The sequence below is a fragment of the Condylura cristata genome, unplaced genomic scaffold (genome assembly GCF_000260355.1).
Source record: "Condylura cristata isolate star-nosed mole 26May11 unplaced genomic scaffold, ConCri1.0 scaffold00038, whole genome shotgun sequence".
In the NCBI taxonomy this organism is placed as follows: Eukaryota; Metazoa; Chordata; class Mammalia; order Eulipotyphla; family Talpidae; genus Condylura; species Condylura cristata.
This window is the reverse complement of record NW_004567139.1, coordinates 7,948,578-7,964,928: the sequence shown is the minus strand read 5'-3', so window position 1 is coordinate 7,964,928 and position 16,351 is coordinate 7,948,578. Positions and strand designations below refer to the sequence as shown.

At 55.6% G+C, this 16,351-nt stretch overlaps 2 protein-coding genes and 4 non-coding genes across 6 annotated transcripts; 2 read left to right on the top strand and 4 right to left on the bottom strand.

The window, feature by feature from the left end:
- The first annotated feature begins 99 nt into the window (after positions 1 to 99).
- Positions 100 to 4,067, top strand: ATP5H (ATP synthase, H+ transporting, mitochondrial Fo complex, subunit d). Its single transcript, XM_004693486.2, has 6 exons — positions 100 to 201; positions 1,405 to 1,535; positions 1,782 to 1,878; positions 3,073 to 3,144; positions 3,659 to 3,721; positions 3,869 to 4,067. Exons 2-6 carry the CDS (start codon positions 1,414 to 1,416, stop codon positions 3,998 to 4,000), a joined length of 486 nt encoding a protein of 161 aa, XP_004693543.1. The 5' UTR covers positions 100 to 201; positions 1,405 to 1,413; the 3' UTR covers positions 4,001 to 4,067.
- A 4,542-nt stretch (positions 4,068 to 8,609) lies between these two features.
- On the bottom strand, positions 8,610 to 8,682 carry TRNAR-CCU. The gene has a single exon. It is a non-coding gene; the product is annotated as a tRNA-Arg (tRNA).
- Positions 8,683 to 8,917: 235 nt separating this feature from the next.
- Positions 8,918 to 8,990, bottom strand: TRNAR-UCG. Its single transcript has one exon. It is a non-coding gene; the product is annotated as a tRNA-Arg (tRNA).
- Positions 8,991 to 9,451: 461 nt separating this feature from the next.
- Positions 9,452 to 9,524, top strand: TRNAR-CCU. Its single transcript has one exon. It is a non-coding gene; the product is annotated as a tRNA-Arg (tRNA).
- Positions 9,525 to 9,766: 242 nt separating this feature from the next.
- TRNAR-CCU lies at positions 9,767 to 9,839 on the bottom strand. Its single transcript has one exon. It is a non-coding gene; the product is annotated as a tRNA-Arg (tRNA).
- A 2,611-nt stretch (positions 9,840 to 12,450) lies between these two features.
- ICT1 (immature colon carcinoma transcript 1) lies at positions 12,451 to 16,172 on the bottom strand. Its single transcript, XM_004693485.2, has 6 exons — positions 15,574 to 16,172; positions 14,396 to 14,432; positions 13,639 to 13,698; positions 13,098 to 13,180; positions 12,842 to 13,011; positions 12,451 to 12,627 (listed from the first exon to the last, which is right to left on the bottom strand). The coding sequence occupies exons 1-6, from the start codon at positions 15,751 to 15,753 to the stop codon at positions 12,543 to 12,545; spliced, it is 615 nt and encodes a 204-aa protein (XP_004693542.1). The 5' UTR covers positions 15,754 to 16,172; the 3' UTR covers positions 12,451 to 12,542.
- Positions 16,173 to 16,351: the final 179 nt, after the last annotated feature.

The window sequence follows — 16,351 nt, the reverse complement described above, 5'->3', positions numbered from 1 at the left end:
CCAGCGTCCGCAGACCCGCGAGGTGGAGGCGCTGTCCCCGCCCCCGGAGGCGGGACGTCCGGAACCACCCGGCGTCACCATTGGCTGCTCCGCGATGCCAGGCCCGCCCCCCCGGCTTTGTGGTTGGCTGAAGGGAGGCCTTCCTGTGACCCACTTCCGCCACTTTCTGCTGTGGACTCTGGGCCGCCCGGGTCGGTGAAGGTGAGTGGGGTTGGGGCGTCGGCGCCTCTGCCCTGTTGCCTCCGAGTTTCGCGCCGAGCCAGGTCGCACTCCTGCCGGGGCGCCGGCCCCGCGCGGGCCCCGCCGGCGGAGCGCTCTGTTCAGTGCTGCCTTCCTATCCCTCCCCCGCGCGCGAGGTCGCGGGGCCCGGCAGTGACCCGGCCGCCTCGGACTCGGGCGCCGCCTCAGTCCGTGCCCAGTTCTGGTCGCCCCGGCGCGACGGGCTTGGGTAGTTGAGTTAGCTGGTATTGATATGTCGCGGGACACAGCAGGCTGGCACTGCCCCTCCCCTGTCGTCGGTTTCCAGCCCCCGCGCGTGCAGCGTGCAGCGCTGTCAAGGGCAGAATTCACGGGCAGGTATCCGGCCAGCGCCGCCCTGTGCGCGGCCCGTTCTCGTCTCGAAGGCAGAACCCCTTCGTCCTGAAGCCTGCTTTCCTCCGGTGTTTTGAAAAGTCTTGTTTCTCCGGCGTTGGGAGAGTTTTTCTTAAAGACCCCGAGGGAGATTTGCTCCACTTCCCTGTGGGTTGGATGCACCCAGCCCATAGTTCGGTGAAGACCTGGGACTTTACAAGTCTCCCTCCTGATGTCTGACCCTGACCCTTTTCCTTTAAGGTGACTTTGTAACTACTTTCCCACACTCTGTTTGGTGAAAACAAACCAGAAAAAGGCCTGTGACCCCTCTCCATCTGTTGTCGTGTTCGCTAGGTCGTGAACACCTCTTAGCAGGCTCTTCTAGTATATGTGGGTCTGTGCTAATGCCGCAGGGGGTGATCAGGCGCACAGGTAGAAAGGTGCAGGTTGTACACCTTGAATTAACTAAACTGCCTTTTGGCAATTTACCCTAATTTCTTTAATTGAACACACATACTCTTCTCCCCCCCTGCACCCCTTAAAAAGAGCAGACTGTAGGCCAGAATTTATTCATCTGTAAAATGGGGATAATACCAGCCCTGCTCACTTCAGGCTGCTAAAAGTGTCCAGTGAGATTGGCCACCTCATGGGTGCTAGTTTTATCCAGACTTAAGGGGCTTTTTACCCTGTTCCCCTGTCAGCTTGTGATACAGTGCAGCTTATTCTGGCCTGGTTATCCCCTGCTGACTTAAAAGGCTTGCACTGCTTGAGTCTAAGATGCCCTTTAGGGAACTCCGAGAACCCTGTTTTGTTCTGACCTATTTTATTTTCCAGGATCTCAAGATGGCTGGGCGAAAACTTGCTCTAAAAGCCATTGACTGGGTAGCTTTTGGAGAGATCATCCCCCGAAACCAAAAGGCCATTGCCAACTCCCTGAAATCCTGGAACGAGACCCTCACCTCCAGGTCCGTACCTTTCTGAGAGTGCATCTTGCCACTGAATGTGGAATTACATGCCTGTCTGATAGTCTTCTGAGAAGAAATATAAAGAAGTCCAGTCAGTTTACAAATCCGTTTGCATCCTGGTGATCACCCTCCTAGAGGGAGGTGGGATGGTGGCTCCAGGTTGTAGGAGTGAGGAGCTGGGAAATTACCACGTGGGTCTTCTGTTTGCTCATGGAACGGTGCTCACTTGGCTTTTCTGTGCGGCAGGTTGGCTACTCTCCCTGAGAACCCCCCTGCTATCGACTGGGCTTACTACAAGGCCAACGTGAAGAAGGCTGGCTTGGTAGATGACTTTGAGAAGCAGGTGAGACCGCACAGCTTGTAATGTGGCTTTGGCGGGGAGAGGGGGAGATGATAATACAAACACAAGATGACAGTGAGGATCGAAGGGTGGTGTTAGCACTCAGACCCCAAAGGGAGCTCAGGAGATTTGTTTGGCCAGGTCATGCGGTGGTAGATGAAAATAGTGAATCGGTGCAGAGCATTCAGGGTCTCTTCATTCAGCAGGTTCCTTATGCAGAGAAACAGTCTGTGCGGCCTTAGGTGGGAAGCCTTCAATGTTTCTGCTCATTTTGTCTCCCATTGAAACAAAATAACATCTTTTTCTTTTGGCAGTTGACTTTTTGTTTGTTTATTCATTCAGTAGATGCTTATCCAGGGTCTGCTCAGTGTCAGGCACAGTGCCCCGTGCCAGGCCACTGAGAACCTTTTTAGGAGACCACCTCCTTCCTCCTTATGAACCCCATACTTTTGCAAATAGGTCCACTAGGGTTTGTTTGTTCTTTTATAAAGATTTATTTTATTTATGTATACAAGAGCTGGGGTGTGGACCAGAGATGGGGGGGGTCGGGGGGGGGGTTAGAGGATTCCCCAGAGACAGAGTGGGGAGCAGAACAGGTGGCTCTACTGAAATCCACTGCTGCGGGGAGCAGTGGGGAGACAGAAGGGTTAGCAGCACTATGAAGCTGTCCACGGCCACTACAGTACAAGTTCAGTCCCCCACCAGGGAGTGACCCACATGGCACAGCAGACCTCTCCTGTCTGGTCCACTGCTGAGGGAAGCAGTAGATTTCAGTCAGTTCACTTGTTCTGCTCCCCACTCTATCTTTGGTGAATCCTCTCACCCCCTGCATCTCTGGCCTGCACCCGCACTCTTGAATGCATAAATAATTTGGTTTTTTTTTTTTTTTTAAAGAGCAATCAGAATTTCTTTAGAACTTCAAAGTGCTAAGAAACATTTTCTGTTTCATCGGTTCTAGCTGCCCTTTCAGATGAAGAAACTCAGGCTTATAACAAGGTCTTCAGTTAGTTAGTGACAGTGGAGAAGACCCTGAGCCCCCATTCCTTGCCTGCTCATTTCCCATAATACCCAGGTGCACACTGGCTTCCTCTTGAATGGGGAACATGTTTTATGTGATCTGGGAGGGTTAGCGGCTTTGAGCCCTTTCTTTCGGCTCCTGGGGTACACTGATAACAACTCCCTGCCCTTTGTGTGCAGTTCAAGGCTCTGAAGGTTCCTGTGCCAGAGGATAAATATACTGCCCTGGTGGATGCTGAAGAAAAAGAAGATGTAAGTCGTTTGCTTATTCTCGCTTTTTAGTCTCCCTTCATTCTCTTCATCTCCACAGCTCTGTATTCCATAGCACTTAGGTTAAGGTCAAGTGAGTTTTTAGAACAGGAGCAGTGGAGAGGAGCCAGCTACAAATCAGTGCAGTAACACGGATGAACCTCAGAATACTTCTGTTGAGTGAAGGAAGCCCGCGGAGACCTACGTAGTACATGATTCCGTCTCTGTGAACGCTTGGAGTGCCCCAGGTCACAGTAAACCCACAGGGGGGCTGCTGGGGGCTGAGAAACCATGTTGGCGGCGATGGCTTCCTGGTGCGCACTTAGCAAATGGTGCTTTTCCACATCTCACTGCATTGCATGTCAGTGACGCCTCCACAGAGCTGTGAAAAAAGCGACGAGGGAGTTAGGAGGAGTCAGGGGATTGTCCAGCGGAGCTTAGCTCCCGACTGCTTGCCGGCAGTGAAGGTGTTGCGCCACGTGCTTTTCGAAACAGAAGTTGTTCCCTTCTCTTAAAGGTGAAGAGTTGTGCTGAGTTTTTGAACCTCTCGAAGGCCAGGATTGAGGAGTACCAGAGAGAGGTAAGGACGAGTCCTGGCCTGGGCGCGCCGGGTTTCCCTTCACGGCCACACCTTGCGCCGGCAGTCACCTGCCTTGGGCACCCTTTGCACCCCTGTGGCACCCTTTGCACCCCTGTGCGCCCTTAACACACTGTCCCCTCTTTCCAGCTGGAGAAGATAAAGAACATCATCCCATTTGATCAGATGACCATCGAGGACTTGAACGAAGTCTTCCCAGAGACCAAGTTAGACAAGACGAAGTACCCCTACTGGCCGCACAAGCCCATCGAGAATTTATAAACTCGCATCCCCGGGGGGGCTCTGGTTCTCCCAACTCTGAATATTAAAACAATTAGGTAGCCCCGGTGTGCCTGCGCCTTTGTGATGGAGACGGTTACAACTCCCAGGCGGCCTCGGGCGGGAAATGGAAGGGTGAGCCAGCAGGGGTGTGCTGGGCATGTGGCTGGGGGTCAGGACGTGGGGGGGTCCCAGGTGCAGTGGTAAGGAATCGGGGGGGCGGGGGCGATGACTGGGTTTCTCTGGAATATGAAAGAGAAGGGTCATTGCCAGCTGATTCCCTTGAACTTCCTCTGTCCGGCCCCGTCTCCTGGAGAGCGCGCTTGTCCGCTAGCAGGTGGTCGGTCCGCTAGCAGGTGGTCGGTCCGCTAGCAGGTGGTCGGTCCGCTAGCAGGTGGTCGGTCCGCCTGAGCCGGGTGAGCGGGGGACCGGCGTGGTTGCACTTCAGCTCCTGAGTGTAAGCGTTTTGCAAAAGGAACTCGTGTTGCAGAACCTGTTGGAGCTTTGTATTTGGATGTGGAGAGTTATTCTAGTTCCATCATTCACTAAAAAGAATTGCTGCTGCTTATCACAGCAGGATGCTGTGCCGTGCCAGGAGGCCTGGCTGGGGCGAGCTGGCAGTGAGATGAGCACCAGCGGGGGGTGCTGCACCTGAGTCACCTGGATACCTCATGCTTAAAATGCGGTGGGGGGTGCCCCGTTCGCTGGGGAGTGACTGAGGGGGGCTGGAGGAAACAAAGGGGTTGACTATCTAGAACCTTCCAAGTCTTCTGTCTTGACATTGACGATGTTAACTTTATTATGCTGCCATTTGTTAGCGTCTATTATACACAATCATGTCTGTATTTTAAAGTGAAAGAAGAATAAGGCGGGTGAGGGGTGGAGGTCAGGGGACCTGGGCTGCCCACGCTCACTCCCCTGGTACTTAGTTGCAGGCTTTAGGCTAATGGCCACTGTCGCGGCTCTTTGTCAGACAGACATCAGGGCTGTCATGGGAATAAAGAGGTAGCCTGGGAAGGCTCTAGGTTAGAAAGTGACTCATGAGCAAAGGCTCCAGCGTAAATCCTGGAGGAAAAGCCACGGGGTGGAAGGACAGCACAGCGTGTCTAGGCTGACAGTCTTGTTGCTACCAAAGGTCACAGCTGGGCCTGCGCGGCGTGCCGACACGTCAGCTCCAGGGAGCGGCGCCGTCTGTAAAGCGCATAAGCAGAGCAGAGCCTGGCAGCGTCCCCCAACATAGGGGTAGGGGCTCGGGGAGATGACAGTGAGGGGCAGGTGTCCCCCACTTCGAGCTGCTTTAGCCCTAACTCAATCCGCGATGCTCCCCGGCAGCTGCGCAAGAAGGCTTCACACACAAAACAAAACATGGCAAGCTCCCTGCTCCCCCACCCCCCAAATGGTGAGTCACTGGCGGGCACTGCCTCGCCGCGGAAGGCCTCGGACCCAGACGAAAACATGGAGAATCTAAAACAAGCTGTGCTTGGTTTACTTTGGGTGTGAGATGAGAACCATGTTCTGTAGAAAAGGCCTCTGAGTCCTGGGAACAGTGTGACGGGAGGGTCCCGGCGGTCAAGAACATCTCAGACAAAGGCCTTTGAGTAGGACTGGGGCACATTTAAGCTTTACACCCTTCTGGATTGTTTGGAATGTTTGAGGGTCCTCACTAGTAAAATAGTGTGGTGCTCTTCCAGTCACTGGAGGAAGAGGTACATCCTCTGTGGCAAAGGTAAAGAGAAATCGAGCAGAACCGAGTGTGCTGCGGGAGATGAGGGCTTAGCAAAGACCCCTCCTGGGCAGAAACTGAAACGGGCAACCCACAGTCCAGCCCCCCAAGAAAGCTGAGCCCCCAGCCCCCATTATGCGACTCCTGGTATACTTTGAAACGTATTTATGCATCCAAGAACTGGGGTACAGGTCAGTGGTGTGGGGCGTGAGGATACACCAGAGACAGAGTGGGGGGCAGAACAGGCCGATGTACTGAAATCCACTGCTGAGGGGAGCAGTAGGGAGACAGGAGGGGTCTGCTGCGCCCTGCGGCTGGTAATCTTGAGTTGCAGGGGCTGCGCACAGCTTCATAGTGCTGTACTTTAACCTCTGTGCCACCAGGGAGCCCCGATACACGACTGAACACATGGCACTGACCGTATTCGTGCCTAGGCCGCCTCACTGGTGGCAGGGGGTTACGTCAGCACTGTCATCCTGAGTTTTAACCCTGCAGAGCACAGCAGACCTCTCCTGTTTCCCCCTACCTCCTTCAGCAGTGGATTTAAGTTGATCCACCTGTTCTGCTCCCCACTGTGTCTACTGAATCTCCCCTGTACCTCTGGCTTAGACCCCAGCTCGTGTCCATAACTAAATATTCAACAACAAAAAGTTGATAAATGGGGGGTGGGGGGTGTGAACCAAGCCATGTACTTAGGGACTCCACAAGCATTTTCCACGTGAATCCTGAACTCGTTGCTATTAGGGTGCAGCACTATGTCCTCAGTATCCCCCAGTTCTGGGCCCCGTTTTGCACTTCTCATCTCCCACCCCGCAGCAGTCTGGCACCACACCCGCAGACTCCATTTCCTGAACATCTGTTTTCCTTTTCTAACTGCCCTGCCTGTGCTCAGGGTCTGGTAATTGCTCCAGAACATTCCCTGTCTCTCCCTCCATGATCTGTCTGCCTGGCCTTTCATTCACCCCTAACCCATTTACATTGCTGCCCAGGGGACCTTTTCAAAACACAAATGGGGGTTTTCACTCCTTTTCTGAAACCCCCCTCTGGGTTGCTACTACCCAGGAGATCAAACACAGCCTCCTTACGCCTTGACTCACTTCTCTCTTGGAATTCTATTCTTTCCCCACTATTCCACAGCAAACTGAACTGTACATCTCTCTCCAGCCTTACCAACAGGCACCTGATATTTCTGCTAATCCTAGAAGATCAGACAGACCTAGAAGATTCTAGAAGGTTCTTTGTTGCCTGTCAGGCACTATACCTAAGTCATATTTATATTTCCTAGGGTTTTCCACTATGCTTGGCATTTAAAAGTGTTACAGGGTTTTCCGTCAGTTTTTTCCAAAGGAGACTCATTCCAAACTTTTCCATTGAGATTCTTAGAAGAAAAATAGAATTCTGCTTCATACTGTGTTCCTGGTAACCTCAGGACTTTAATGTGCTCACTTTTACTGTGTTGGTAATACTTAAAACAAAATAACATGAATTCTTAACACGGTTATGTTTTAGTGTAAGAGATGACTTACACTCCCCCCACTTTAAAGATTTTACTTATTTATGTAAACAGAACTGGGGTACAGGCCAGAAGTGCAGGGGCAGTGAGATGCTTCACCTGAGTGGAGTGCAGAACAGGCAGATTGACGAAGCTACACTGCTGAGGGGAGCAGCGGGTGAGACAGGAGAGGTCTGCTGCGCCATGTGGGTCACCTCTGGGGTGGGAATTGAACTAGCATTGAAGTGGCTGTGGCCAGCTTGCAGTGCTGCGTCCTAACCTGTTGAACCATCAGGGAGGGCTGACTTACTCTTTTCAAGGTTTTCATTTGGTTTCATTTCTTCTCATGGCAGAGATTTGTTGTGTCTGCTTTTCTGTTTCCTTCACCTCTGCTCTCCTTACTGGGCCTTGGGAGGCTGCAGGTGTCTGGGGGTGCTTTTGTAAGCCCTACATGCCAGTTAAGCTTCTGGGATGGGCCAGGGGTCTTCCCTTTCACGGTCCTCACCAATCACCATCTTTCCCACATCCTCAACCTGAGGATACTGATATGTTTGTGGACACTACTGGATCTCCTGCCTTGGGTATCTTGTGTGTAGTCAAGGGGGATTCCTAGTGGGAGAGTGGCAAGAAAGAGGGGGTGGTTGGGGTGTTTACTCCCTGGTTGGCTTCCTGCAGTGTCAGGTCGACCTGAAGGTGGAGTTCCCGCGGGTGGACCCTCTCTGTGAACCTGTCTTTCTCTTGTTTCTAGTGCCTCTTCCTCTTGCCTCTTTCAGCCTGGATGGGTCTCCCCATTAGAGGGGCCCAGGACTCCCCCTTAGGGTGCATCCTGAAGTCCCGTCTGGTGGTTTCCTTGCACCTGCCCTGGGGCTCCCCTGATTGGAGAGTGCCCTCCTTTCCCTGCTAGACTTGGGCCCATGCAAGTGAGACATGTTACCCCACTGTCCCATGCGCATACTCCCCCTCATCCAGGCCCAGGACAGTGGATGGGGGGCGTCCTCGCAACAGGGCCCAGCCCACACCTAGACTGGCAGCCTGGAGCTGGGTAGCAGCCCACCCCACCGGCCCTTGTCTCCATTGGGAGGCTTGGGGAACAGGGAAGGACTGGCTGCAGTTTTGCCTCCTCTTGACTATATCGAGATGGACTTGCCTCGTGTGCAGGGTTTACGGAGCACTTTCATCAGGTGTTTGGATATCGATGGGAAAGGCAAGCAGAAGAGTGGCCTCATTTGCCCTCATGTTGCTTTCATCAAAAAGAAAAGATAAATTCATTGCAACCAAGCACTGGCACAGCAAAACTGCTACTAGGAAGGTAACATGTCTCGTGGACTTGTTTTTTACTATGTAGATGTTTTTGGAAAAAATGTGTGCATAAACAGTCAAGAGAAAGTAAGTCAGCTCACCCCAGATGGGACTCGAACCCACAATCCCTGGCTTAGGAGGCCAGTGCCTTATCCATTAGGCCACTGGGGCTTCTTGCAACCGGCGCGAGATCATATGGCTCTTAAACGGTGACGTTATAGGAGCCCTGTGTTGACGTCAGAACCGGAAGTTTTCTGTAGGAAACCGGGTTTGGACGTGAGCCATTGGTGTCAGCCTCCAGGGAACGAAACCAGCTAGTAGCTGCCGGGGACTGAGCGCTTTCGGAATCTAAAACAAGGGCGGGGGTGGAGCTCGGGGCAACGCAGATGTGCTACCCAAAACATTCCGACCACGAAGGGACTCGAACCCTCAATCTTCTGATCCGAAGTCAGACGCCTTATCCATTAGGCCACGCGGTCCCCTCACGCAGCCAGCACCTCCGGGCTGCCTATTTCGTGACCTGTGGGCGCAGCGGCTCTGACGCAAGACGCGAAGACACCCCTGGGCTTCGGCCCCTCTGCGTCTGTGTGCTGCGCCCCGTGGCAGAGCGCTGGGGATACCCTCCCACCAACCTCGCGCCGCCATTTCCGGGGGGCGGTGCACCTGCCGGCTCGCCGCGTGGCCTTGCGAAAAATGCGTCTGACCCGGATGAGAAGTTGGGGGTTCGGGTCCCGGCGTGGTCGGACTCCTTTTGGGGCGGCGTCGGGCGTCCTCGGTTCCCGACGGCCACTGCCCGCTCTCCGCGCTTGGCCTCCGTTGGTCCTGCGGCGCGAGTCGCGTGTGCGGCCGCGTCCCGCTACGAGCCGCGCGGTCTGGCCCCGGGGCGTGCGCCCGCGCGATGGCGCGCTACCACGCACCACGTGGAGCGGCTTTCTGTCGCGCCCCAGTGGCCTAATGGATAAGGCACTGGCCTCCTAAGCCAGGGATTGTGGGTTCGAGTCCCACCTGGGGTGGTGCGAGCGCCTCGCACCGGGGTCCTTTTGATGCACGGAGCGCCGGGAGCTCTAGGGCTCAGTCCGCAAACCAGCTGCTTCGGACTAAGCCTGTGGGACCAGATCTAGGCTCCCGAGGCAGTACAAAAACTGGGGGACTCAGCTTGAGGGAACCCTTGGACCCAAATAATTGGGGTGCTTAATAAGAAATCGGCTCTTACCGAGGCCAAAGGGGGAAAAAAAAAAAAAAAAAAACCACCTTTTACCCCAGGTGGGACTCGAACCCACAATCCCTGGCTTAGGAGGCCAGTGCCTTATCCATTAGGCCACTGGGGCCTGCGGCGCGTGGCTGCTGACTCTCTGCCCCTTGTCGGTGGTCCGGCCTCGGGGTGGCGCAGAGTCCCCCGAGCTCGCGTCCCCAGCCCGCCTCCGCTCGTCGTGTGCCCGGGCCCGGAGACGGGGGCATCACTGACTTCACCATCTTGAGAAGATGTACAACTAGGAAAAGTAAATCCTTCCAGTCATAACAACTGACACAACATCTGTCAGAGAAAAGAAATGGGTCCGCCAGCACAGGCTTCATCCTAACGACTTGTTTTCAAAAGCATGGCACACACAGCTAATAGGGAAACAATTTCAAGCACCACACAAAGCCCCTTGTAAAAACCATGCACCTCTGCCCGATGAAGCAAAGCGCTGCGGGGCGCGTTTATTGCTCCGGGGCCTGGCTGAGCCCTCCCCACCCCCAGCCTCCCACCTCAGGGGAGCCAGAAGCTGTGTCTGCAGAAACCCTGCTCCCTGACACCAGCGGCAGGGGGAGGCAGCCCACCTGCCCGGTCTCCGGTCTCCGCCTGGGGGTCCCCCCTCTTAAGTTGTGGCCCAATCTGAAGGCCACAGCCCATCGATGGCCTTGTCAATGTCGGAGGACTCATTAACCACCGCGTGGATGAAGAAACACCACCAGCACCCCAAAGAGCCGCTTTGTGCCTTCCCCCGGTTGTGGCTTCCCCTGGTTTTCGTCACTATACTTTACCTCCACGAATTTGGGCAACTCTGGCCTCTTTGGCCCAGGATCGCGGCTACCCGCTGCCCACGTTCCTTGTGCCCTGTCCTAAGAAGCAGTCCTTGCATGCGCTACTCTGTCCCAGCCCATTTTGTTTCTCTTCACTCGTCCCCTCCTGAGTGTCCTGAACGCTTTCTCGGCCCCTCACGTACATCCAGTATCTTCTGAGGCCTCACGGGAACTGCGCCTGGCTCCAGGGTAAAGGGGACCCACAGGGTGCCCCTGCCCCCATCTCACCAAGCAGCTCCTGGGTCTTGTGTCCCCAGCTGCTCCCGAGCTTGGCCCTGCCTGGGCCCCACTCCCGAAGGTCCCCTGCCCCAGGGTACACCAAGTCAGCTCCTCGCAGGTAAAACCTTGGGCGCCACCCACCATCCTCCAAAGCCTGTCCCGTGACTCCTGTCTCCTGGACACCAGCTTCACGTCACACACCTGCTCCCACTGCAGCTCTCCCTGTCCCCCTCCATCTCTTTACTGTGGTGCCAGGATGGGTCCCTGCTGCTCACTTGGGCGGTCCCCCTGCCCATGCACATCAGTGGCAGCCTCTGGGCAGGCAGTCTGGATGTCCCGGCCACTGCACTGAAGGCCCAGACAGACCAGGCGCCCACTCAGCTCAGTACACGTGCCGTCATGGCTCCGCGCTCCCTGAGTTCAGCCAAACTAGGTCATTAATCCTAATGTCCCCACGTACATTCTCGGGATCACTAGCCACTTGAATGCCCCACTAGCCCTCTGAGAGGGCGCTGTGATCACCACTATTTTTATACCTATTTATGCCAGGGATACCAAGGTCCGGAGAGGCTCAGCCCCTCCTGCCCTCCCCCGTGGTGCCTGCCCGGTACAAGTATAGCTCCTCTGCCCCCTCCCGACCTACTAGACCTTTCTTATGTTATCTCTACGTGGTGGGTCACGAGGCAGGTCCTAACAGAAGTCAACTTCCTTCTCATTTTTTATCACCACCTGATGGGCTGTAAATCCTCCAAAGGGACGCTGCCGTCCCCTTCAGTGACTGCCCAGGAGTCGCCCCGGTGCCTGGTGTTTGTTCACTCGGCACCGTTGGTAGCGAGGGAGCCGATGGAGGGTGAGCTTCCTGCGCACGCGCCTTGGCCCCCTTGAGGACAAGGGCCGTGGCTCCACACATCTGTCAGTGGCTTTCTTGTCTGTTGAGGCCGAGTCCCTGTCACGTGGTGTCTCTGCGACAGCAGCTGGTTATTCTGCATTTAGAACATCACAGAACAGCCACACGAGTAACCAGATGGAGTGAGTGTCCACACGCAGGTACCAGCACAGTGGCTGGCCTGGCACTCCCTCGCCCGCAGGACGGCAGACACCTCCTCGTCCGCTCACGCTGCTCTTGCTCCACAACCCCAAGCCCGAGACAGCACCCAGTGCTGCTCCCGCCCTCTCCACTCAGCAGCTCCCCGCTAAGAGCACCCGGGGAGCTCCGCCTGTGCTGAGAACCACATCTCCCCACCCGAGGCTGGAGAGCGCAGGCTGAGCTACTCCCGCCTGCGCAGACTCCCAAGAGCTGGGGAGGCCCCCACCGCGCCCACCCCGCCTCCCCGGTCTCCTTCATTCAAGCTCTCCCACTCCAGGGACACGTTCTCCTCTCCGCTCTACGGCTGATAGTCTCTGCCTGTCCCGACGCCCAGTGGCTGCCACTCCCCTGCTTCGGCCCTTCCGCCCCACCTGTGCCGACCCCACAGCTCAGCCGTTTCCTCTGGGCTGTGCTGGGCAGGCCGGCCAGCTGCTGCTCGCAGGAAACAGCAGAATTCTGTTCTGAAGTATCCGAACGAGAAGGGACGCCCATGCGAGTTTAGGATTTTATTGCAGCTGACACATGAGACGGGACACGAAGGCCTGACCGTGAGGACTGCCCACCAAGCACCCACATTCTGACACGCCTGGTGGTGGCCCAGGAACAAGTCTCCCCGGGACCCTGGCGGACGCGGGAGGTCTGCGCGGCTGCAGAGACGGCTTCAGTCCACCTCCGCCCTCCTGCTTGTCTTCACGGCAGCATTTATTCTCTTCTGTCTCAGCCTTTCCCGATTCATGCTTTCCACCCTGAAATAGAAAGTCTGCCGTCAGGCCCCGAGGCCCACCCCGGACCTTGCGACACAGCGGAGGCGAGGAGCTCGGGGCAGCCGCGGTGACAGCGCCCAGCCCGCCTCAGGCCTGTCTGGGCTCCCCGCGTCTTGCAGCTCCCTGCCCAAAGGCCTGGGCTTCATCTTGCCTCTCTCCCGGTATCCCCTTGTCCCCCAGCGCACAGAACAGGTACCTGGCCCTGCGAAGAGCTGCATCTTCTTTGGATGGCTCCTTGGCTGGCTGGCTGGCCTCAGCAATCATGTCTCGAATTTTCTGCAGGCAATCTGCCAGATTTCTGAACTGATAGCGGCTGCATTCAGAGGTGAGGATCAACTCTCCTGACCTGTTGATCTTATTTTTATGCTGCGGAGAACAGGAGCAAAGCCAGCGCTGTAGAGAGGGAAGGCTTAAAAGCGACTGAGAACTAAAGGCAGAGAAGGGGCCGTTACCATGATGGCCATCTTCTGCCTCACGGGCTCTGCGATCCAGTCGGCTGTTGCCAAGTGGAACCTGACTTCAGCCTTGGAATTCACTGTCAATAAAGGGAGCAGGGGTCACCGACACGCTACGGAGACTCCGCAGCCCCCGGGGGACTGGTGAGGGTCCCGAAACAGGAGGTGAGACCCCCAGCCGGGCAAAGGTGCCCATGGGCTCAACCTGCAGCCTGGGAGACTCTTCGGGACAAAAATAAGCTGCCAGGGCTTCTCGTACACTTGCTGAAGGCCCTGAGAAGGACGTGGGGGCTGGGCTCCCAAGAACGAAGGAAGCCTGTTCTCGGGGCAGCTGCCAAGTCGCACTGTGACTCCCCTTTGTCTAGGCCCCACAAGCCAAGAGAATCAGACCACATTCTGAAGAATAAAGAGGATTATAAGCTGGCAATATTTAATCTCCCACTGAAGAAAACCCTGTATCCCACATGAATGTGGGCATGGAACAACTCAAGGTGCCTCCAGCTAAGCTTTAAAAGGGGAGGAAAAAAGACCCCAGTACCTTTGTTAACATTCTGGCCGCCGGGACCGCTACTCCGACAGTAAGATATAGTCAGGCGACCTGCAGAGCCACAGCACAGGAAGCTCACCCACGGCAAATGCACAGGCCGCTGCCCGGCTCCCACGCACCGACCTCGTCACACGTCTCCCGGTGACTCGGTATCGAAGGTCAGAGATTATTTACAGATGTCACACTTCAAATCCTGAGTGAGTGACCGCCCGAGGCCACTCAGACGGAAGAGAATGTGAAGTGCTGACCTGGACCGTCTGTCCTGGCCCCGTTCACGCCGCCAGCTCTGCTGCCCGGCTTTCTGCTGCCGGCCTGTCAGCTTTAAAGCAAGCACTCTGCCAAGAGCTCAAGCCAAGGGACACACTCAGTTTAATATTGTGTCGCCAATGTCCTGGACGTGGAACCCGATAGACTGTCAGTTTCCTTTTAAGTCCTTCCAGAGCTCCGTGTATGGCGAGATAAAGACATGTCACATATACCTATAAAATGCAGACGGTAACTTGCGACAGGAACGCTCCTGCGCCACACTTTTCTCTAGTAGTGATCAACCCATCGATGGTAAAGGCTGCTGCATGTCACAAGGACATCAGGAGCTCGTCACCTGTGCTGCGTGCTGCACGGTGCTCCAGTGAGGCTGTGCCAGAGTTTCCTTTGGTTATTCTCACAATGCTGAAATGACTCCACCATTGCACACTCATGGCTACGGAGACCTGGAGGAATGTGAGGAGGAATGAAACAAGTGACTCACCTAGAGGGATGTCGCTGCTGGCTTGCTGTGCATCATCCTGCAAGGGAACAGACACGGTGTCACCTAAATGCTACCAGCTGGGTGACTCCAGGGGGTCCAGGCCCGCAGAGAAATGATGTGATGTCACAACGCAAATGTAATGCAACTATTCTCAGGTCCCCAGCATGCTCCTTATTAAAGTGAGAGTGACAGAGACAGCTTCCCCCAGCTCAGACCTCTCCTGCCTTCCCGCTTCCACCTGAGTGTGTCAGGTGCCATCAGACACCAGGCTCCTGCAGGAAGGAGAGCCAAAGGCTCTCCTGGGAGAGCAAACCTCTCGCATTTAAGGTTGTCTGTTTGATATGACTGGCACACACCTGCCTTCACGATTTTTGTCAAACCCCACTGCTCGCTCTGTGATTCTCGCCTTCCTCTCTCCTTGAGCTGCTCCTCTCTAGCAACCCCTTTCATCCTCAACTCCTGATGTCCAGTGCAAATGCTTTGGAAACTTTCTGGCCATCCCAGCTCAAAGTATCCTCCTCTGACTCCTTCATCCCTTTTTATCTTAAAATTACTTGGGAGTGATAGGAAAGACATGGAATCAACCCAAATGCCCAAATGTAGATGACTGGATTAAAAAGAGATGGTACCTATACCCAATGGAATATTACTCAGCAATGAAAAAGAGATAAACTCATGTCTTATGCAGCAACATGGATGGAGCTGGAAGGGATCATGTATCAGGGCCTGATACAGCGCCTGAACGCCTCGAGTTGTTAATAAATGCATCCTGAAGAAACGGACGAGAAGCCACCTCAACAGGCGTGCTGGGGTTGCTGGAGGCTAGGGACCGGGTAACTTTCCAAAAGAGAACAAGCCATCTGGGGTCGCCAGCCCTTTATAGTCCACTCTGGAGGCCTAGAAGGTTCACGTTCTCCCTTGGGAGAAGATTTGGGCCTAACGGCCGAGGAACGTGTTCTCCCGGAGCCCGCACACCTCAAAATCACGCACGACCCCAGAGTGCACGCGGAGACCCGGGCCCCCGTTGCCCCGGCAACCACACCACTTGGGCGGCAACGGCGTCGTCCGGCGCGCCCCCCCCTTCGACGTACTCCAAGCCCGGCCAATGGGGCCCCGGCTTCCTGACGTCACCGGAAGCGGCAGCGGAACGCCTCTTCCGTCCAGCCCTCCCGGCTCACCGGGACTCTCCAGGCGGTGTCCCGGCCCCGGGACTCGGGGTAGAGCTTGTCCAAACTGTAGATGCTCTGAAACTCCGTGCCTTCTCCCTGCTTGTGCAGAGTCCGGCGGGGACAGCGCGACGGGAGCAGCCAGGTTCCGGCCTGGCACAGACTCCAGCGCACGCAGAGGGCGGCCGCCATGCTCGGGTGCCGGGCTGCTTCCGGGAGCACATTTCCGCCGTCCGCCAGCGCCCGCTTCCCTCCGAATTTTGGTTCCGCAGTGCCTTTAGCGCCAGCGCAAGGGAGGCGGCCGCTGGTGTCCGGGGGTAGCTCTCGGCGACGCCTGTTAAAAGTTCCGTTCACGGCCTCCCAGAGGCCTGGTGGGTGCCCCGCAGGTTGCAGCGTGGGGAAGATGCTGACCAATCGCGTCCTGGCGAAAAGAGCCCTAAAACTCCTTGTCCTCTAGAAACTCTCCCTTCAGTCCCGCTCCTGGACAGCAAACCTCAGCATCGGCGAGGCCTGCCCTGCCTGGTCTAGTTCACGTCTGGTCTTTTTCTTTTACGTCTCTTAACCTTATTTTCCTAGCTTATCGCCTGCCTCCTGGCCTCAGTGTAATAAACTCTGCCGACTCACTGCGGGATCCCAGCCCCGCAGCCGGCACATTATAGGCGCTCAATAAATATTGATAAGATGAATTACTTTTTAATGTGTTGAGTTCAGCTGGAGCCGAATTTTAGTGACTTGAGACTCTGGCAAGACATAAGCAAATCCGAGCTGAGCACAGTGCAGGGCAAACTCG

Bases quoted from the DNA above. Each gene is read 5' to 3' on its own strand.
- ATP5H (XM_004693486.2), top strand. From the start codon at position 1,414: ATGGCTGGGCGAAAACTTGCTCTAAAAGCCATTGACTGGGTAGCTTTT. The intron at 1,536-1,781 runs GTCCGTACCTTT...TCTGTGCGGCAG, and splicing joins AACGAGACCCTCACCTCCAG to GTTGGCTACTCTCCCTGAGA. The intron at 3,722-3,868 runs GTAAGGACGAGT...CCCTCTTTCCAG, and splicing joins TTGAGGAGTACCAGAGAGAG to CTGGAGAAGATAAAGAACAT.
- ICT1 (XM_004693485.2), bottom strand. From the start codon at position 15,753: ATGGCGGCCGCCCTCTGCGTGCGCTGGAGTCTGTGCCAGGCCGGAACC. The intron at 14,433-15,573 runs GTGAGCCGGGAG...GTTCCCTTGCAG, and splicing joins ACACCGCCTGGAGAGTCCCG to GATGATGCACAGCAAGCCAG. The intron at 13,699-14,395 runs GTGAGTCACTTG...GTGGCTCTGCAG, and splicing joins CAGCAGCGACATCCCTCTAG to GTCGCCTGACTATATCTTAC.